General features: G+C 41.2%; 1 protein-coding gene across 5 annotated transcripts in view; it reads right to left on the bottom strand.

Moving 5' to 3' along the window:
• Nucleotides 1-22,241, bottom strand: part of GK5 (glycerol kinase 5) — an 81,108-nt gene extending 58,867 nt beyond the window's left edge. Inside the window, exons 1-4 of one of the 5 annotated variants that reach the window (XM_064586904.1) lie at nt 21,951-22,088; nt 21,559-21,669; nt 13,161-13,254; nt 10,109-10,184 (exon numbers count right to left, since the gene is read on the bottom strand). In XM_064586904.1, coding sequence (XP_064442974.1) covers nt 10,109-10,170 — 62 coding nt within the window. In that variant the 5' untranslated portion in view covers nt 10,171-10,184; nt 13,161-13,254; nt 21,559-21,669; nt 21,951-22,088. Of the gene's footprint in view, nt 1-10,108; nt 10,185-13,160; nt 13,255-21,558; nt 21,670-21,950 lie in introns of all 5 variants that reach the window. The other 4 variants (XM_064586918.1, XM_064586894.1, XM_064586900.1 and 1 more) reach the window with 4 other exon arrangements.
• Between the last annotated feature and the right edge of the window lie 749 nt (nt 22,242-22,990).

The following is a 22,990-nucleotide window of genomic DNA, read 5'->3' as shown; positions in this document are numbered from 1 at the left end:
AGTGATATCTCATTGTGGTTTTGATATATGCTTCCCCAATGGCTAATGATATTGTACATCTTTCCATGTGCTTATTGACTATTTGTATATTATTCCAGTCCTCTGTCCATTTATGAATTGGGTTATTTGGTTTTTTGCTGTTGAGTTGTAGGAGTTCTTTATATATTCTAAATATTAATTCTTTATCAAATACATGACTTGCAAATAAATATTTTCTACCATTATGTGAGTTTTTCTTTTTACTCTCTTCATCGTGTCCTCCCTCCCCCCATTTTTCACCTCTATTAATGAGAATCACAGCATTCACCTACATCATGAACGTTTCACTTCTTTTTCCTTCAGTGATCCAAACTGTCACCATTATCATTAGTACAAATCAGAGAAATGATTTTCCTATTTTCCTATAGATGAAATTACAAACCAAACACACCAAGATGCACACCAAGATACACGCCTTCCATATTACATGCTGCAGTCAGTTTCCAGAAATCTTACAGCACATTTAAGATATCGATGACTATAAATTTTTCCAGACACATTTTTAAAATGCAAATTGCAGGGCACCTGGCTGGCTCAGTTGGTTAAGCGACTGCCTTCGGCTCAGGTCATGATCCTGGAGTCCCGGGATCGAGTCCTGCATCGGGCTCTCTGCTCGGCAGGGAGCCTGCTTCTCCCTCTGACCCTCCCCCCTCTCATGTGCTCTCTCTCTCTCTCATTCTCTCTGTCTCAAATAAATAAATAAAATCTTTAAAAAAAATGCAAATTGCACATTCTGTCAAAATAATTTCAACATGGCTTTATTTCTTGTTATTTATGATTAAATTTAGGGCAATTTTTATACTTTGGGGAATTCAGTAGTTAAGAAAATTAAAGAAGGGGCGCCTGGGTGGCTCATTCATTAAGCGTCTGCCTTCGGCTCAGGTCATGATCCCAGGGTCCTGGGATCGAGCCCCGAATCGGGCTCCCTGCTCAGCTGGAAGCCTGCTTCTCCCTCTCCCACTCCCCCTGCTTGTGTTCTTTCTCTTGCTGTCTCTCTCTGTCAAATAAATAAATAAAATCTTTAAAAAAAAAAGAAAATTAAAGAAAAATTGTCAAAAATATGAAAATATCTTAATAGTGTTTTCTGATGCATATAAGTTTCTGATATTGATGAAGTTCAACTTATCTATTTTTGTTTTGTTTTGTTAGCTGTGCTTTTGGTGCCATTTAAGAAATCAATCTTACATCTACAGCCATGAAAATTTTCCTGTATGCTTTCTTCTAAGAGTTTCATAGTCTTGGGCACATGGGTGGCTCAGTCATTAAGCGTCTGCCTTCAGCTCAGGTCATGGTCCCAGTGTCCTGGGATCGAGTCCCGCATCGGGCTCCCTGCTCAGCGGGGAGCCTGCTTCTCCCTCTCCCACTCCCTCTGCTCATGTTCTCTCTCTCGCTGTGTCTCTCTCAAATAAATAAATAAATAAAATCTTCACCAAAAAAAAGAGTTTTGTATCCTTATCTTTTAAATTTAGTCTTCAATTCATTTTTTAAGTTAATTTTTGTATATGATGTAAGGTAAGGGTCCACATGCATATTTTGCATATGGACATCCAGTTTTCTCAGCATCATTTGTTGAAAAGATGGTTCTTTCTGCATTGCCTGGTCTTGGCAGCCTTGTCAAAAATCAATTGACCATTGTATTTGTTTCCTTAGGCTGACATAACAAAGCACCACAGACTATGTGGCTTAAGACAATAGCAGTTTATTGTCTCATAGTTCTGGAGGCTAGACATCCAAAATCATGGTGTTGCCAGGGCCAACTCCCTCTGAAACCTGTAAGGGAATCCTTCCTTGCCTCATCCTAAGTTTCTGGTGGTCTGCAGCAATCTTTGGCATTCCTTGACTCATAGGTGCATCACTCCGACCCTCCTCCTCTTCCACAGGGCATTCTCTGTGTGTCTGTCTTCATGTGGCCATCTTTGTATGAGGACACTAGTCATACTGAATTACAAATCCACCCTACTGATTATGACCTCATCCTAATTTAAGTAATTACATCCACAGTGACCCTATTTCCTAAGGCCAAATTTTGACGTGCTGCTGTTGCTTCTGTTGGGTTATTTCCCCCAAATCTCCCTCACTCCTAAGTGTGAGATTACTGAGTCAAAAGGTAAGACAATTTCCAGCTCTTCACATGTGGCCAAACCTGAAATATTTGATGTTATAACCAATACTGCATATTGACTACTGTAATACTTTTTCTTTTTTTTATTTTATTTTTTTTAAGATTTTATTTATTCATTTGAGACACAGAGTTAGAGAGAGGGCATGAGCAGGGGGAGAGGCAGAGGGAGAGGAAGAAGCAGACTCCCCGCTGAGCCAGGAGCCCGACATGGGGCTCGATCCCAGGACCCTGGGATCATGACCCGAGCCGAAGGCAGACGCTTAACCATCTGAGCCACCCAGGCGCCCCATGACTACTATAATACTTTTAATGCCTTCTCAGCTACAGTGCCTATATCAGATGGTGCTTTGGGGCGTGTCTGGAGCATTGGATATACTTGATAACTATTTGGAGACATTAATTTTATATGAAAACAAATATATTATAAAATAAGATAGTAAGGCATAAGTGAAACACTTCTGCCATAATCTCACCCAGACTGATTTTTCTTTTTGTTAGTTTAATATATAAAAATGCACCTTGGGGTGCCTGGGTGGCTCAGTCAGTTAAGCGTCTGCCTTTGGCTCAGGTCGTGATCCCAGGGTCCTGGGATGGAGTCCCGCATCAGGCTCCATGCTAAGCAGGGAGCCTGCTTCTTCCTCTCCCCGCTTCTCGTGCTCTCTCTTGCTATCTCTCTCTCTCTCAAATAAGTAAATAAAATCTTTAAAAAAAAAAATTAAAAAGTAAAAATAAAAATGCACCTTGCTTAATAACTTATAAGGCTGAGAACTGAGAGGTGCTGTTTATAGGAAAGAGACAGTAATTAAGGAGTTGAAAGTGGTTATGAGGAAATGTCATGAATCCTGAATCATACAAGTTTAAATTATACTATTTATATTGTGCAATTTTATATCTTAATGTGTAATTTTAGTTTTTAACAGATTAATTCATCGAATGTTCCTTAAATTGTGACTAATTTCTTCAGTCAGTGAGATGTTTAAAACTTATGCCTTTGAAAACAAATGTGATAACTCTAGAAATCTGATTTTCCCACTCCTCAGGGATTGCTGATTTTTCTTCGTTGAGGGTTGGAGTTGCCAGCTTGTGACTTTTTCAAACTATTTTTGCGAAGTGTGTATTCCTTGTTATGTGTGGTCTCTGAAGTTTCTGCAACTTCTGTTACCTCTGTGATCAGCTAGTGACCTGACAAAGATTTTCTTAAATGTCTGGCTCTAAAAAACCCCCCAAAGGTACTGGCCCTTTAAGTCTTCCAACAGATACAGCTTAAGAAAGTGACTGCAGCTGAGAGGGTCGGAATATAGGTAAGCATCTGTGCCAGTCCTGTAGGGCACGATCAAATCCACCAGAGCATACACACTCAAATTTTTGTAGGACAGTGTCCCGTCTGCCTGCCCTGGCACCAGCTACTCACTCCAGGAATGCAAGCTGCTTTCCTCACACCCGAAGCAGGGCTGAGGAGTAAAGGATGATTGCCGGTTTGCACACACCACTTACCTGAGAAGAGTAGCCTCTACCTTCATCCAGCATCCCCTAGTTGTTATAAGGCCTGATCAGGTTCTAGAGTTCTGAAATAGTTTACTACAACCTCTTTCCAACTCAGTGCTTGCTTTGACCAACCCTCACAGATTCCTTCTCCACTATTCTGCACAATGTCACTCTTTACCTCTTCCCTTTCAAGTTAACCATCTACCTTTCCAACACCTAACCTGGGATCATTCCAGCTTTCTTCTGTGTCTACTTCAATGCCAGAATCTTGTGAACTGATACCAATCCATATATATACAATATAACCTTGGCTATGTTCTCAGAGTCACTTAAAATGATAAAAGTCTTTCTCTTGTCCCTCATTAGTTTCCTCCCCATGCCCCGCAAATGGCACATCTTAATTTTCACCAGATTTCTTAAGCCCTAGGCCAGCATGGCCACCTGCTTCTCAAAGGAAGTAAGAACACAGGAATGACTTTCCTCAATTCCCCACTTCTTCCACTTCTCTTTTGGGTCAGAGGAAAAGCTTTTCCTCTCACGTCTCAGGCTGGCAGCTCCACCAGTACCCTCTATACCCATGCTTCCTGACTCTTCCATCACTTCATTTCATCAATATTCCATCAACTCTCTGTTCTACACATGCTTACATCTCCCCATCTTTGAAACAGAACCAAAAACATCTCTCCTGACCCAGGATGCCCCCCACACCTGACTAAGCCCCTTCAATGTTTCCTCATCACCTCCCATTACCTCAACTGAACACAATTCAAATGCAATTTAGATTTCTAATCATTCATGAAAATTACATTCACTATGGTAACCATTGCTTTCCTAATTTCCAGATTTACAGGCTCCTTTTCAATTTAACTTGACCTTTCTGCAATATTGACTCCTGACAATCACTTCTTCCTACCTAAAACTGTCACTTTCCTAAGCTTCCATGATATCATTGTGCTGTTTCTCCTCCTACCTCTCTAAGTATATGTTTTTAGTTTCCTTTGCAGATTTTTCTTCCTTAGACTGCCATTTAAATGCTGGTGCCTGCTGAGGGTTACATCCTTGGCCCCCTTCTCTTTTTAACTAGCTGCTCTCTCTAAAAACAAATCTGACCCACATCCATGAATGCAGTCACCACAGGACTATTCACCTCACTACATCTCTAGGGCCAGACGTTCACTTAAGTTCCATCCCCTCACAAACAGCTACCTTCCACAGATCTCCCAAGTTTGCTCCATGCCATCTCAAATGCAACACGTCCACCCAAACCTGCTGCCCCTCTTCCTCCACTGTGCCACACCTGAGTTAATGATAGCTTTTAGCTGCTTCAGCCAAAAACTAGGGGGAAGAGGGGTCATCCTAAATCTACAAAGGGATTCCATAACATCCCTGTAGTCTACCCTTTAATGGGGGAGGGGGGAACAAATGAGTAATTAAAACTATCATTTCACGTAAGGATCATGCTATGAAACACTGGCATGGTAAAGGAATAGAGTAAGTGGGGGTGAGAAGTGTTTTTATTTTTTTTTATTTTTTATTTTTTTAAAGATTTTATTTATTTATTTGAGAGAGAGAGAATGAGAGAGAGCAAGCACATGAAAGGGGGGAGGGTCAGAGGGAGAAGCAGACTCCCCGCTGAGCAGGGAGCCCGATGCGGGACTCAATCCAGGGACTCCAGGATCATGACCTGAGCTGAAGGCAGTCGCTTAACCAACTGAGCCACCCAGGCGCCCGAGGAGTGTTTTTAGATATGAAAGCAGAGACGAGAATAAACAATAGCCTTCAAAAAAATTTCTCAGACTTAGTCTCATTCCCCTCAAATCCACTATCTACCTGGATTCACCTGGGAGTGGTGCCTTCCTTATTTTACCCCTTGAATTCCACAGTACTGCTGATTCTTACTTAGAAAACTCCTACTCATCCTACAACGCTTGGCACAAATGACTCTGTAAAACCCTCCCTCCTTCCGCCTTCTAAGCTATTCAGTGCCCCTCTTCAGCTCCTTCATTACCAGGTACACAGCAGTTCTACTAGGCAGATGTCTACCAGCCTGCACCCTAACAATCTAGGCTCACACTGTATCCCCCACTGGACTGTGAGCCTCCTGAAGACACAGTCTATTCACTTTCAGATTCTCACCCCCTAGCCCAGACACCAAAGAAGTATTTGATAAACGAAGGCTGCTATCAATGAGGACTATCAGACTGTGTCTGACAGAAATGAAATCTATGCATATATGATTCTCTGATGCCATTCTACACACAATAGCATCTACTTACATACTTAAATCTGATTTTTAATCACTGATTCATCAAATGCTTACCCAGCAATTTGTGCCAGGAGGTGGGGACATAGCTATGAAGAAAGGGATATGGCATCTTTGCTCCTATGAATATATTCTCTACCAGAGAAACCAAAGAAATACTTAATTACTCAATTGCTTGCTTACTACAGATAATAAGTCCTCTGAAGGAGAAACAACATGAGTATATTTAACAGGGACACCTTGCGTAGTGCAGGGGTCAGGAAAGACTTCTTTGAGAAATGACAATAGAATTGAGCTCTGAAGGATCAGTGGGAACAAACAAGGAGGTCGAACTCTCCTGACAAAATATATTACATGTTCAAAGGTTCTCAGACAGGATGAAGCATGATGTGTTAAGATGCTAGTACAGCTGAAGAACAAAGACGGGGAGAAGATCACAAGAGGAAAGTGACATCATTAGTTCATAACATGGTGGAAGACAATCTAGAATACTGATCTCAAGAAGTAGCACATATTCTGGGCGCCTGGGTGGCTCAGTTGTTAAGCGTCTGCCTTCGGCTCAGGTCATGATCCTGGGGTCCCGGGATCGAGTCCCACATCGGGCTCCCTGCTCGGCGGGAGGCCTGCTTCTCCCTCTCCCACTCCCCCTGCTTGTGTTCCTGCTCTCGCTGCCTCTCTCTGTCAGATAAATAAAAATCTTAAAAAAAAAGAAGTAGCACATATTCTAATATTCCCTTAGCAGTGATTTGGGTTTGTTTTATCTCTGTCAATAATAAAAGGGGAAATGGAGGGAAAACATCAATAACAATATCATAAATGAGTTGCCTTAAACCTCTCTAACACATTCTGCCATTCCATGGCTCTTAATATATTTGTGTCATAATTGGTAAGAATCATTAACACAAGTATCAGGTATTACAATAAAAGATATATTTGGTGCTGTGGGAACACAGACTCATTTGTATACTTGTATTATGAGACTGTAAATTCCTTGAGGGCTGGTATTCGTACTCATTTTCATATTCAGCTCAGCAGCCGGCACAGTGCCTTACTCCCTGTAAGTCCTCAAATGGTTACTGAGTGAATCTCAGTTTGCTTGCATGACTCCCAGTTTATGTTACTAATTGGCACACACCCTGATCTGAGGTTACCTGGCAGAAGCCTCCCTGAGAGATGCAGAGATTGAAGAAACAAAACAGCTCAGGTATTTTAGGACAAAAGGAATTTAAAACAACCAAAATGGAGGAGATATCATTTTGTTATTTTAAGATGCAGGCTAAACACACCACTGATTAAATATATTGAAAAAAAATTTTTAACCTGAAGAATATGAAGAAAACGCAAAGACCAAGCTTCCTGGCATCTAAAGGAGGGGGAAGGAGAAAAACGAAAACAAAGTCCAAAGTTTTAGACTTCCTGACAGCAACAACCAGAAAATAATGTCTGTATGGTCAAGACAACAGGACTACGGCCGTGACTGCAGGAGAAAGAAACAGTGAGCTGGGGAGAGGAGGTGCAGGCCGGGACTGGAATGCACAGTAGACCGTGCCAGGGTCCTGTCCGTCACTCTTTCTCCAGAAAATGAGCACGAAGTACTTCCTGCTGGCTCAGAGCCATGCCACTTTTGTGCTGCATCTCAGTTCTTTGTTGTACAGCTCGTAGATCTGCCAACATTATGTGCTCCAGCGGCTCACCAGGACTCGGGGAGCATTATTTTAGGACCCTGTTATTTTAAGGTAAAAGAAGCACAAAGCCTTGTGTGGGGTTTTTTTTTGGACAATATCTAGTATTTCAGTTCCTACAAGCAAAGTTTCCAAGACTCAGGGCGCCTGGGTGGCTCAGTCGTTAAGTGTCTGTTTGGCTCAGGTCATGATCCCAGGATCCTGGGATCGAGCCCTGCATCGGGCTCCCTGCTCGGCGGGAAGCCTGCTTCTCCCTCTCCCACTCCCCCTGCTTGTGTTCCCTCTCTCGTTGTGTCTCTGTCAAATAAATAAATAAAATCTTTTAAAAAAAAAAGTTTCCAAGACTCAGGAAAGAATACAAACATCTCAAAAAAGGATAGCCACGGAGAAAACTCACAATTGTCTTAGGAAGAAATCTTACCCTTTCACAGGGACAACACCACCAGTAAGGGAGGTGAACCGTCTTGGAATCTGACTCTATTTCTTCCAAAAGTGAGATATGGTCCTATTGCCACATAAAAACTTTGCTTCCTAACATTTTGACCTCCTTGTCATGAATGACCTGCTATCTAGGTTTTGATGAAAACAATCTCTGTGGTCAATGACCTAATCTCCAAATCCAACAAAACATAACACTTCCAGTCGGTTATTTCCCTAGGAACACTCCCTTGCCCCTACTTCCATACCACCTACTTCCCAGATTTGTGTTTGTCCCATCATGCCAGCTTTTTGCTTTCTGACCCCCGTTATGGTGGGGGGAGGGGTGAAATCCTCAGTCTTCTTTTTTTTCTATCCATATAATCTCTATCAGAGAACACACCTATTTCTCCAGACTCTGTCTATGTCAACAATTCTCAACTGGGAGTGATTCTGTCCCCCAGGGGACATTGGGCAATGTCTGGAGATGTTTCGGTTTTAAGAACTAGGGGTGTGGGGTGCTACTGGTATCTGGTGAGCAGAGACCAGGGATGCTGCTAAACACCCTACAATGCCCAGGATAGCCCCCAACAACAAGGAATCATTGGCCCAAAATGTCAATGGCGCCACTATTTAGAAACTACATCTACACAGATGACTTTAGTTCCTTTTTTCTTTCATCTGACTTGTTATGCCCAACACACTGGGTGGGAAGTTTGGGGAAGGCAGAGCGGGACTGCAGATGCAGGCAACCATCTGAGATACATATGCCCTGAAAGAAAGAGCACTTATCTAGAGGAAATGAGTCATGCCTTAGTTAAACCAGACAGACGTTCTAACCACCTTTGGGGTATCTCCACATTCACATGTCCCAAACCAAACACTTTTATCATATTCCCTTCCACCCACCCTCATCACCATCTATCTCATTCCTCCTCTAATGTTCTCTATAATTTCAATCATATCCCCCCAAACATCAAGGCCAGAAATGTTGGTAAAGTTAAACTTCTTCCTCTAACCTAATACTGAAATAATGGCCAAGATCTTGTGAATTCAGCCCGATTAGGTTTCTTACACTTATCCCTACTTCTTATATCTACTACTTTTCTTCCCCACTGCCCCATGCTCAAGATGCCCTTTGGAGTCTAGTGCTTTCTAACAAAGAAACATTTTATAGAGTTTTGTGGTTGTTGTTATTGTTTTTGAAGAAACTCATGTTGGGGAACCTGGGTGGCTCAGTCAGTTAAGCACCTGCCTTTGGCTCAGGTCATGCATGATCCTGGAGTGCCGGGATCCAGCCCTGCATCGGGCTCCCTGCTCAGCGGGCAGCCTGCTTCTCCCTCTAACCCTCACCCCATCCTCATGCTCTCTCTCACTCTTTCAAATAAATAAATAAAATATTAAAAAAAAGTTTAAAGAAACTCATGTTGACGGCAATATGGGCATAGTAGAAAGAGCATGTTTGGGGTCAAAAAACAAATCTGGAACCTTGACTCTATTTATTAACTGAGTGGCCTTGAACCACTTACTTATCTCACTGAGCCCTGGTTTCTTTCTCTGTAAAAAAGACATAATACCTAAATAACAAGTTTGTTTGTTAGGATAATAGAACCTGAAATATCATAGATATTCACTATATGGTAGCCATTATAATTGTGTTTAATTTACACATACCTCATATGCTGTAGGTACTTAAATACTAAATTTGGAGTAGACTGAAAACATAAACCGTAATTATAGAATTGTGTTTATGAAACTTGTTAGGCTCTCCTGAATCTTTTTCGTTATAAGCTAATTTTTAAGATTTCAATCCATGCTTATTTGAAAAACTAACTTATGTCAAAAGAAAGGAATGGAGAATTTTAATGACAGTAACAATACTTTTTATTGTTATCATTTTATGTAAGTCAAGTCCAGATAACATGCAGGGAGCATATTTTACAATGCCAGAAAGTAGGCCCACTTTCATCTCTCTTATCCAAGTAAACTGCTATTAATTCACCAATTTAAAACTCTCCAAAAAGGTTTCACAGCAATGTAGCAACATATTCACTGTGGTACGAACCCAGCAACAGAATGCTTAGCACACAATGCACTTACTTGTTCCACGTAATAAAAGTTGCTCTCTGTGTTGAAATGCCAAGACCAACAATTTGATTCATCTCTATTCCTGCAGCTAAAAATAAAGATAGGTAAAACACATGTTTAAAAGCCAGTGAAGTTTTTCTTTACAATATTACAGCATGGGAAATAAATCATCCAATATAATATTTAAGAAAAACATCTGGGTTTAGCATTTAGTAACATAATTGGAGCTAATGAAGGAAGCATTACTAAGATGACTTTGTAGTAATTTCTTACTTAAAGGGAAAAAGTTCATATTCTAATAATAACAAAATGGGCTTTTTGCTTTAAATGTTAGAAAAAAAGCAAACACTACTCAAAGTAAGTTGGATTGTATTTTCTTCTTGATAACACTAAAAGACCGATCTTAATTCAAGTAATGATCAACCTATGAAAATTAATAAAGGGAAACCTCTCTAAAACGTAGTCAGGGCCATACCACTGGGTCAATTACAGGAAGACCTACCAATTACAGACCCCAAGAGAAGACTCCTCAGCAGGAAAGAATCAGCAATTATAGGTCCTAACAGGAAAAGATGTACTTTGCATCTCCTATAATAAATCTACTACCCCAGCCAATGAAAAACCATCATTACCCCAAACTCTTGCCTTTCTCCAATGGACTATAGTTAAAAACAATCCTTCCCAACCTCTTTCTCCTTTTCCACAAAATAACATTCCTTTCCTTTGTTTGCTGGACTTGCCTATGGTTTTTGCCATAGCTTGCTTGTCCCAAATTGTTATTCCTGAATAGGAATAAGGTCACCATACCATAATAGAAGCTGGTTGATGACAATAAAGGAAAACTCCCAGGGAAAATAGTATAATTACTGAAGCTTAGATCTTATTTTCCAACAAACAGATGCTAAGATGCAAATAAAAACATGGTCTTTCTGGGGCCCCTGGGTGGCTAAGTCTGTTAAGCGTCTGCCTTCAGCTCAGGTCATGATCCCAGGGTCCTGGGATCCAATCTGTGTCTGGTTCCTTGCTCAGCAGGGAGCCTGCTTCTCCCTCTCCCTCTGCTGCTCCCCCTAGTTGTGCGCGCTCTCTCTCTCTCTCTAATAAATAAACAAAATCTTTAAAAAAAAGAAAAAAAAACATGGTCTCTCTGGTTCATAGTTCTTAAAATATAGCTACTGGAGTATTTTTTTGTGATGCTCTTTCAGAAGAGTAATTTATCCCGCTAGGAAAATTAGGTACAACTTCAATTTGAGCACCAAGAAAGACAAATCACCCCCGGTACAGTACTCCTCCCCAAAATATTTAACCTGAATCTAATCATGGGGAAATAAATCAAGACAACAGCAAAATGCAGAACCGTCTAATAAACTGGTCTATACCTCTGAAAACTGTCAATACCATGAATAACATGCTCTAGATTAAAAGAGACTAGTAAATAAATAAATAAAGACCAGACAGACTGATTGCTAAATGCAATGCCTCACATTTGGATGCATTCTGGATTGGAAAAAAGTGATTAATGACTGAGATAAGAGGAATATTGAAGATTAAGTATTAGAAAATATTACTGTATTAATGTTAAATTTCCTCTGTGATATGTGCAGTGTGTTTATATAAGAGAATTCTCCTTTCTTTTGGAGATAATGCTGATGTATTTAGGGACAACAGGTTATTATGTCAAACCAACCCTTTTAACCGGGTCAAAAAAAGAGTTTGTAAAGAATGGTAAACACTGCTTAACATGTTTGAATCTGGGAAAGGCAAACAGGTGTTCCATGTACTATTCTTGCAGCTTTTTAAGTAAGTTTTGAAGTATTTCAAACCAAAAAGGCAAGAAGGAGAAGCAACTGAGCCACAAAAATGAAGTAAAAGATCTTTTAGTATATGTGCTGCCGAAGTGAGCACGAAGTAAAAGATCTTTTAGAATTCACATTTACAAGTCAGCTTTTGCCACATTCTTAAAGAAAGTTGCACTGAAAATGTCCTTAAAGGGCTAAGATTTCGGGCGCCTGGGTGGCTCAGTAGGTTAAGCATCTGGCTTCGGGTCAGGTCATGATCCCGGGGTCCTGGGATTGAGCCCCACATCGGGCTTACTGCTCAGAGGGAAGCCTGCTTCTCCCTCTGGCTCTGCACCCCCTGCTTGTGTGTGCTCTCTCTAACAAAAAAAAGCAAGCAAGCAAGCAAGCAAGCAAGCGGGCGCCTGGGTGGCTCAGTCGTTAAGTGTCTGCCTTCGGCTCAGGTCATGGTCCCAGGGTCCTGGGATCGAGTCCCGCATCAGGCTTCCTGCTCGGTAGGAAGCCTGCTTCTCCCCCTCCCACTCCCCCTGTGTGTTCCCTCTCTTGCTGTGTCTCTCTGTGTCAAATAAATAAATAAAATCTTAAAAAAAAAAAGAAAATTTAAGAAAGAAAGAAAGAAAAGAGCTAATATTTCCCACCGTGACTATGGCCAAGACTTTGCATCAAGAGGTCACACAAAAAAATGAAAACAAAAACAAAAACTTGTTTAACAATAAAGGTAATTCGGGGCACCTGGGTGGCTCAGTAGGTTAAGCATCTGCCTTTGGCTCAGGTCATGAGCAGAGCCTGGCAAGGAGCCTGCTTTTCCCTCTTCCTCTACCCCTCCCCTTGTTTGTGCTCTCTCTCTCTCATTCTCTCTCTCGAATGAATAAATAAAATCTTAAAAAAAAAAAAAGGAATAAAGCTGTAAATTCCTGAGAGCAGGAACTGTGGGTTCTAATTTTGTTTATAACCCTCTAGTATTTTATACACAACAGAAGTCGAATGAGCACTAGCCACAACCTGGAATGAAGAAGGAAAATGAACCTTTATACCGTATTGAAAAAAGATTTAAGCCAGAGGACAGAGAGAGTTGCTGTTACCTTTCCTTGACAAAGTGGTTAACAATTAACCACAGATGTCTGCCGAAAAAATACTAGGAAATTTTACCCCAGTAAAACAACATTCCTGTAATTATAATTTAGGAAACCCATAAAATTCTACAGACTGAGGAACACTCTTACTACAAACAAAATACACTTTATTATTTTTATTTTTGCAAGCCTAATTACCTTTAACAGATTCCTTTATTACAGTTACAAACTGAAGCCAGAGAACATCGGGATCAATTTCAACCCAGCCAGCTTGAGGATAAAGATTTTCTATCTATTTAGAAAAAGAAAATTTAGTAAAAACAACATTAGATCAAGTCAATAATATCTGGGTCTTAAAATTTTTTAAATGGTTAAAATGATTACAACATGATTTCATTTATTATCTAATTCATTTTTATTGTTAAAATGGAAAATATGAAATAAAGTTTTCCTCAGTTCATGAATTTACAGAAAATTTTAGCTTTCTTTGTTTTATCTTTACTTTCCAAGTTTTCTATAATGAAGACGTACCATTTTTATGAGAAAAATTTTTAAAAAAAACAAAAATTAACAAAGTACCAAGTTCTGATTCAGACTATGATGGAGGAAGCACACTCCACCCTGTCTCCACCACTGAATGCAGAGATAAAACCTGGACCGAATGCATGTGGACTCTAAAAAGTCTACGGGGGGCAGGAAGATAGGGGAAGATAAGAATTCCAGTACTACTAACTGGTGGTGAGTTTCCCATTTTTTTCCTGATATTCCCTGGCCTAGACTCAAGCAAGTCCATAAAACCAGAAGTGGGTACCAGGATCAGCGGAAACTCCAGAAACTCTCATGTTTTGGCTAACACTCAGAGAGAATGGGAGAAGTCCCCCATATATCTTTTTTTCTCCCGCTTGCCTCCATACTTTTGTACCCAGGTTATCTTGTAGTAGTGATTGCACCAGTAATCTCAAGTACCTAAAATACTGAAGGAGGTAAAACTTCTCCAACCAGAGGAGGTGTGGCCCAAGACCGCCATGTTTTGTTTTTTTTGGTTTGTTTCTCTCTCTGTGCTTTTGATGTGTAGCCCCAGCTGTGGGCATAGGAAGTGCCGGCAGAGTAGTGTAATGAAAGCTCCAGCTTTCTGGCAAGAGGAGCCAAAAGGGGAAACTCAGGGAACCAAAAAGTGCCAGGACAATCTCAAGAGAGGGAGGAGCTTAGGAAAGCTCCTCCAGAAAGTTGCGTATGAATTCCAAAGTTCACCTCGAAGCTGTACCTGTTTGAACATAATCTAAACAGCATAGCAAAGATATAAAGAACTAAGGGACAGACCCCTACCCAGGTGCCAGACTGGCTACTGGGTGGCACATTCACAGGGCAGATGCAAACAGTACTGCCAAGATTTTGGAAATGACAAACACTGAAACCAAGGTCCACAAAAGACTGGTAGAATTTGGGGGCGCCTGGGTGGCTCAGTCGTTAAGCGTCTGCCTTTGGCTCAGGTCATGATCCCAGGGTCCTGGGATTGAGCCCAGCATCGGGCTCCCTGCTCGGCAGGAAGCCTGCTTCTCCCTCTCCCACTCCCCCTGCTTGTGTTCCCTCTCTCGCTGTGTCTCTCTCTGTCAAATAAATAAATAAAATATTAAAAAAAAAAAAAAAAAGACTGGTAGAATTTGTAGCTTGAACCCAACTGCATTAATTGCCTGGTAAAAGAAAAATAGCAACGTTCATCATAGGATTTACACAAGACCCTGAGTCTTATAACACTATATTCAAAATGTCCATGATATAATCTGAAATTACCAGGTATATGAAGAACTAGAAAAATCTCACCTCACATGGGAAAAGATAATAGATACCAATGCCAAGATGACAGATACCTGATCAAGACTTCATAAGCAGCTATTACAAAAATGTTCCAAGAACAACGGGCAAATTCTTTTGAAACAAATGGCAAGATAGAAAGTCTCAGCCAAGAAATATAAGACAAAAGGAAACCAAAATAAAATTTTTAGAATTGAAAAATACAATAATTAGGAGAATGGGAGAAATGGAGAGATGCTGGTCAAGGGGAGTACAAACTTTCAGTTATAAGATGAATAAGTTCTGGAGACCTAATATACGCATGGTGACTATAATAATAATGTACTGTACACCTGAAATTTGCTAAGAGAACAGTTCTCAAGTGTTCTCAACACACACACAAATAGTAACTATGTGAGGTAATGGGTATGTAATCGTTTTACAATGTATATGTGTACCAAAACATCATGTTGTACACCTTACCTATATGCAACTTTTATTTGTCAATCATACCTCAGTAAAGCTGGAAAAATCAATTTAAAAAAGAAAAATATAATAATTAAAATAAACATACTGAATGGGCTCAATAGTAGAATAAAAATAACAGAAGAAAGTCAGTAAACCAAAGATAGATCAATAGAATTTATCTAACTTCAATAATAGAAAGAAAAAATATTGGAAAAAAAGAATGAATAAAGCCTCAGGGATCTATGAGACAGGAGCAAAGGATCTAGTATTTATGAGCATCAGAGTCCCCAAAGAAGGAAAGAAAAGAGTTCAGTGCAAAAAAAAAAAAAAAAAAAAAATTACTTCAGGGAAGTAATAGTGCTAAAAACTTTCCAAGTTCAGTGGAAGATTTAAAATCTACATATTCAAGAAACTTAGAAGACTCCTAAAAGGATAAGTCCAAAGCATTACACATTCAGATCCAGCATAATTAAAATGTTGAAAACCAAACTAAGGAAAAATCCTGAAAGCAGCCACACATGTTACATATATAGAACAATGATTCTGTATGGCTGCAGATTTCTCATCAGAGCCATGGAGGCCAGGAGGAAGTGGCTCAACATTTTTAAAGTGCTAAAGAAATGCCATCTACAATTGTATATCAAAATCCCCCAGTAGAATTTTTGTAGATACAGACATGATGATTCTAAAATTTATAGGAAAAAGCAAAAGAACTAAAATAACCCAAACAATGCTGACAAAGCCTAAAACTGGAGGAACCACACTACATAATTTTAAGACTTACTATAATGTTACATTAATCAAAACAATGTGCTACTCACATAAAAACAGACAAATAGGGGTGCCTGGGTGGCTCAGTTGGTTAAGCATCCGACTCTTGATTTTGGCTTAGGTCATGATCTCAGGGTCCTGAGATCCAGCCTAGAGTTGGGCTCAGTGCGGAGCGTGGAGCGGAGTCTGCTTGTTCCTCTCCCTCCCCCCACTTGCTCTCTCTCTCTCCCCCTCTAAAATAAATAAAATCTTTTTGTAAAAAATAGACAAATAGGTATCAATGGAACAGAGTCCAGAAATAGACTGACACAAATAAAGCTAATTCATTTTTGACAAGTGTATACAAGGCAATTCAGTGGAAAAAAACAACAACAGCTTTTTCAACAGATGGAACAATCAGACACCTATATGCAAAAAAATTAACTTCAACCTCACATCTTAAACAAAACTTAACTCAAAACTGATCACAGGTCTAAATTTAAGACATAAAACTGCAAAATGTTTAGACGAAAACACAGGAAGAAAATCTTTGTGATGTGGGGTTAGGTGAAGAGCTCTTAGACATGACACCAGAATTACCATTCACAAAACAGAGAAATTGATAAATTGGACTTCATCAAAATTAAAAACATTTGCCCTGCAAAAGACACAGTTAAGAAAATGAAAAGACAAAGTGCAGACTGATTTAAAATATCTGTAAATCACACATCCAACACAGGACTTACATTCAGAATATATGAAGAAACCTCAAAATTCAACAGTAAGAAAACAAACAACCCAATCAAAAAATGAGCAAAAGACTTGAACAGGCACTTTGCCAAAGAAGATATATATGGATAGCAAATATGCATAGAGAAATATTCAACATCACTAAACATTAGGGAAATGCAAATCAAAACCACAATGAGATACCACTACATCTATCAGAATGCATAAAATAAAAAACACTAACAATTTCAAGTGTCAGTGAAGAACATGTGGAACTCTTACACATTGCTGGTGGAAATGCAAAATGGTACAGCCACTCTAGAAAAGCACGGTAATTTTTTTGTTAAGTTAAACATTAACTTACTATATGACCCAACAGTACCACTCTTGGGTATTTATTCTAGAGAAAACGAAACTTAGGTTCACATTAAAATCTGTACACAAATGTTTATAGCAGCTGTAGTCACAATCACCAGAAACATGGATATAACCCAATTGTACTTCAGCTGGTGAATGAATGTGGCACATCGGTCTAATGGATTACTACTTAGAAATAAAAAGGAATGAACTACTGATAGACATAATATGGAGAAATCTAAAAAGCATTATGCTGAAAAAAGCCAGTCTCCAAAGGCTACTGACTGTATTGTTCCACTTATAAGGCATTCTCAAAAAGACAAAACTATGGACACGGAAAATTGATCCGTGTTAGGTATGGGAGGGGTATGACTACAAAGGGCTAGCATGAGGGAGTTTTTTGGATTACTCCTACGTTGGCTAAAAATCACAGAACTTATTCACCAAAAAGGCAATTTTACTGTAAGTTATTTAAAACATAAAAAGAAGCCATGGCTTCAGTTTAACATGATGGCTTAAACCTACATATCTTATCTCCAATTCCTCTCAAGATTCCATTAAAATAAAAATGTTAAAAGGGTTTATGCAGAGAGACAATGCTAAGAGAGCAAACAGGCTCAGGCCAGGTTTTAACAAAATGTTTTTAATATGAACAGTGAGTGGGTTGGTGGCACATGGCTAAACAGAGGAGAAAACTGGTACTTCACTCCCTCCTCAGATGACCACATCTTTGCTCAACCCCTGGCAGAGATTCTATGGTAAAATCCTGAATAGTAGAGGTCCCTCCAAAGACTGGGATGCCAGATGGGGCTGAACCCAAGATTGGTTCAAAGTCTTTAAAAGGATCCCCAATCCCCAATCCCTTCCTCCAGCCAGATCACTGCCCCTCCCTAACCAGGCAGAAGGTAAAAGGTTTACTCTCCAAAGGGACTGAACCAGAAGAATGCTTTCTTTGCAAATACCAGATATAGCTGAGTAGGGTAAGACTACTGAGTGGTACTGAAAATAGGAACGACCAGGGCGCTCAGTGGGTGGCTCAGTCATTAAGCGTCTCATCTGCTTTCAGCTCAGGTCAAGATCCCAGCATCCTGGTATGGAGCCCCGCGTCAGGCTCCCTGCTCCTCGGGAAGCCTACTTCTCCCTCTCCCACTCCCCCAGCTTGTGTTCACTCTCTCACTGTGTCTCTCTCTGTCAAATAAATAAATAAAATCTTAAAAAAAAAGAAAGAAAGAAAATAGGAACAACCAAAAACCAACCAAAGATCTAACATGTAAGAAAAGACCAAAATAAAGACAAGGAATGCTGAGGAAACAGGGAACATGTGGGAAGCGTGAGGGTGACAAGGTCTGATATGAAAAAAGGATCTACTACTCCCTGGTGAGTTCCCAGAGACAGACTTAACAAAATCTATTCCCCTTCTATCAAATAATATGTTTTTTCTATGCAAGACTTTCATGACCACAGACGAATGCCTCAACTGCAATAAACACTTCCTCATCCCAAAAAACTCAAAAAACTTGAAGATGGCGCTGCAGGGTCAATCCCCTCCACTCCACCAGCCCGGAGAGCTCACTATTCCTAAACATGTCACAATAGTGAAATCTCCTCCTGTACCGAAGGAAGACCAAACCAAAATTAGACAAGAGGATAACCAAAGCTAAGAAGATTTGTTTTGCTGATTACAAACAAAACAAAACACAGCAAACAACTAGAATTTTTCAAGACTGTCCAGAAGGGTACACACTAGTACAGATTGTACTGTTCTCCTTGGACTGGCCTTTCTGTCCTGTTCTTCCAACCAAGATGTTATTATTCTTCATGGTTTCTCACATATAGCATCATGTTCCAATGGGAAACATGATAAATTTTCTCCTTAAAACTAGAAACATCAAATATTGACGTGTGGATTTTCAAATCTGAATACTATTCTGGTATATAACACCAATACTTAAGAATCTATACAAAAATTTTTTAAAAATACAAATTATAAAAAATAAAATAAAAAATACAAATTATAGGGGCGCCTGGGTGGCTCAGTCATTAAGTATCTGCCTTCGGCTCAGGTCATGATCCCAGGGTCCTGGGATCGAGCCCCGCATAGGGCTCCCTGCTCAGCGGGAAGCCTGCTTCTCCCTCTCCCACTCCCCCTGCTTGTGCTCTCTCTCTCGCTGTATCTCTCTCTGTCAAATAAATAAATAAAATCTTTTAAAAAAATACAAATTATAGAAAAAGCCTAAAAATGTATCTCTGCTATTAAAAAATGAATGCCACAAGAAATAAAACTGGTCTTCTGAGAGGCCTAGTACTAGCTTCTTAACATAAAGGGTTCATGTTTGGGATTTCAATTTTAATTAAAAGACCAATACAGCCTATTATGTTCTTATCTCTAAGGGTGATCTCTTCACTTTTTCTTTCTCTGTCTCACTTTTAAACTATTTACGTGGCAATATCAGTCAAATCCTATACTAAGAGGTTTTGGGTTTCTATTATATATAGTCTTATCATCATTTTAGCAGAGATGTGATTTTCGCTTGAGAAAATAAACAAAAGTTCTGTGTCCAATCCAGTTTCATGAAGCAAACTGAATTCCTAATACTTCAATTAAATGCAATTCAATGATTTATTCTGTACCCATGAGGTAATAAATCAGGTGCTAAGTAGCAATGTAGGCCAAGAACCTTTTCCTCAAAGAACTTCAAGTATCCAAGGGCGCCTGGGTGGCTCAGTCGTTAAGCGTCTGCCTTTGGCTCAGGTCATGATCTCAGGGTCCTGGGACAGAGCCCTGCATGGGCCTCCCTGGTTGGCAGGGAGCCTGCTTCTCCCTCTCCTGCTTCTCCCTCTCCCACTCCCCCTGCTTGTGTTCCCTCTCTCGCTGTCTCTATCTCTGTCAAAAAATAAATAAAATCTTAAAAAAAAACCTCCAGCTATCTGAAATAAATGACCAATTTCTGGTTGTTCTTTTCTAATTTCTAATTCGTTATGGACCAACAATTTTTAAGACACAATTAAAACAATTTTCTAGGAAAAAATTACATACAAAATAGAATCCCAAATGTTTCATTTTTAAAATCAGCAGACATAAAACTACTCTAGTAAACTGCTACACAAGTTTCTAAATCTTAATTTCTTCATCGCTACCCCAGGTGCCCAGGAACTATACTTATACCTGGGTGGCTCAGTAGGTTAAGCATCTGGCTTCAGGTCAGGTCACGATCCCGGGGTCCTGGGATCGAGTCCCATATGGGGTTTCTTGCTCAAAGGGGAGCCTGCTTCTCCCTCTGCCTGCTCTGCCTGGGGCTCTCCCTGCTTGTGCTCTCTCTCTCTCTCTGACAAATAAAATCTTGAAAGAAAAAAAGAAGGAAAGAAAGAAAGAAAAGAACAGAACTGCTATGAACTCTTACCACAGTTGGAGAGCCATTGCTATAAACTCCTTAATCTACGTGTTTCATCCTTTGAGGGCAGGGACTTTTTATATTTTTAACTCCTATCTTTCCAGACACTTCACGGCTGAGAGTCTAAGCAAGCCATTCTAGTCTCCTGCTACTCACAGCAATCTTGATTCATAGTTTAGATTCCTACCTCATTTCTAAAAAACGAATCATTTGTCCCGAATTATACAACTGAAACTTTGTATTTTCTGACAATCCATGTCCCCCTTTGGCTCCAAATATTTCAATTAAAAAATCACTGCCTAAAACAAAAGTACTTTGTGTCTAGAATTATGAGGAAGACTGTGTGAAAAGTATCCTTGTGTTGTGATAAAGATTCAAAAAGATAAGACACACACAGTCGCCAAAGGACAGTGTTCTTTCAGGTTGGGGGAGGGATGGCGTGTGTAGGGTGGGTGGGCAGTGTTTCTGCACAGGTAGCCAGAGAAGGGCCCAGCTGCTTAGTCCCAGCTCACTGTTCTGGTCCAGAAACCAGAATGAAATGAAACTCCCCCATTTTCTCAACGCAGTCACTTGGATAGATCTGCCCCTGGGCAACTGCTATGGTTAAAAACACTCTTTAAGGGGTTGGGAAGAAGAGTGAGAACTGAACAAACGGAGAATCCAGTGCTGCTGGGTGGGAATGGTTTAGGTATCTAATGGCTCCTAACACTGCTAACATAAAAAGAGGTTGATATTGGAAAGAAGGGTAAGAACACCACATCCAATCCACATTATTTTTGGTGCGCACGCAGAAATCAACACTTCATTAAAATAAGAACAGAAGAGCACCAATCTGTTGGTTGCTTTACTAATAAGAAGTAAGGATTTGGTAGGTTTCTCAAACCAGAAAAAGGTAGTTTTATCAATGCTCAAAGATGGAAAGGAGAAAAGTAATGACAATACAGCCTTCAAAACTTGTCCAGTTCCTCTAATATCCATGAAAATCAGTCGCTCAGATGAGGAACCAGCACTCTGAGAAGCAGTTAATAATGACAACTGAGGAACGGACAATAAATTCTATCAAGATCTGAAACACCGAAATGTAAATAAAGACGGGGTTGGAAGCCTACCGAGGAAGTGGGAAAAACCTAGCAAGTCACGAAGCACCTTCTGGTTGGATACGCGCCGCGTGCTCTGCCCTGCCCTGCGAGTCTCCGCAGTCCCACCCAGGAAAGGCGAATCTGCAGGTGATAGAAGCGAGAGAAGGGCCCCCGGTCACAAACCGCGCCCCTCCTGCCCTCAGCCAGAACAGGAACGGCGCGCAGGTTTCAGCCCTGCCCTGCGAGGTAAGACTGAGATCTGGCCGCTCCTCGCCCGCCGCTCAGGACCGAGGGCCCGCCGGTGCTGCAGGTGGCTGCATGCCGGCTGGATGTCGCGGACCCGGCCGCTCGCCTCCCGCGACCAGATCCCGGGTGCTCTGTGCGACCCTGACCCGCAGCCCCGACGCCCGCTCCCCGGTCACCTTCTGCACGCTGGAGCCGCGAATCAGCGTCGCGTGGTCATAGACGTGGCAGCGGATCACCGAGCTGCCCACGTCCAGCCCCAACACAAAGCGCGCGGGAGACTGGCCCGCCGCGCTCTGCTCCGGGCGCCTCTGCTCCTGGAGCGCGCGCACCCCCAACATCCCGACCCTGCAAGCCTCTACGCAACGACCGCCGGCGGAGCGAGCGCGTTTAGAGAGGCCCGCACTTCAGGGGCCGAGCGCGCCCCGCGGGGCCGCACCCCCCGGCCCTCCCCTCCGCGAGATCCGGGAAGCGCCCCGCCCCTGCCACGGGGCCCGCCCCAACGCCGTGACGTCACGGCTGCGCAAATACCCTTTGGGGGCGTGTGCTGGGACTGGGCGGCCGCGTGGGGCCCTTGGAGGTGAGCGAGTTCCCAGGAACGGTGCCCGTGTTTCTTTCAACCTTAGTTGCATTTTATGAATATCTATTAAGAAAAGTAAAGTGACCTGAAAAGAAATGAGAAATGCAGCCTAAAGTATATATTAATAAACAATCCCGCCCCCCAAGACTTCTTTCCCAAGAAAACCTGGTAAAATGCACGTATAATACACATCAGTAAATACTTGTAAATGCAGTAACACACAGAGGAAGACCTTCCCCAACCCTCTGGTGGGGAAAAGGGGACAAAGCGTAGGGTGGCCTCTTTTACTATCAAGCCCCCAACACCCCCACCCCAGCAGTTACATTTTTTAGCCAGGAAGACCCTGTGGCAGAAAGGGGTAGAAAGGAGGCCTATGGCAATTTCGAGATTCCTGTAGCTTCAGTTCACCTGCCAAGAGCCAAGGGGCCTTCCCAGGGGGTGGCCCAGCTCCCAAGTTTGCAAGCCTGATACGTAGGGAGTAGGGAGGTGTTAATGCCTGCTTCAGCCACCTCCACCACCAGCACCACTCAAAAACACCAGTGCCTGAAAATACTCATTATCTTCTTCTTTGTAAAATTATGAAAGTAATATGGATACGTGCTTTTTGTGAAAATAGTTTAACAGTGCCATTAAAAAGTA

This window comes from Mirounga angustirostris, unplaced genomic scaffold (genome assembly GCF_029215605.1).
Source record: "Mirounga angustirostris isolate CCGP_5_RB_7025 unplaced genomic scaffold, mMirAng1.0.hap1 SCAF_1, whole genome shotgun sequence".
In the NCBI taxonomy this organism is placed as follows: Eukaryota; Metazoa; Chordata; class Mammalia; order Carnivora; family Phocidae; genus Mirounga; species Mirounga angustirostris.
Note: the sequence above shows the minus strand (reverse complement) of the source record. Positions and strands in the feature narration are given on the sequence as shown.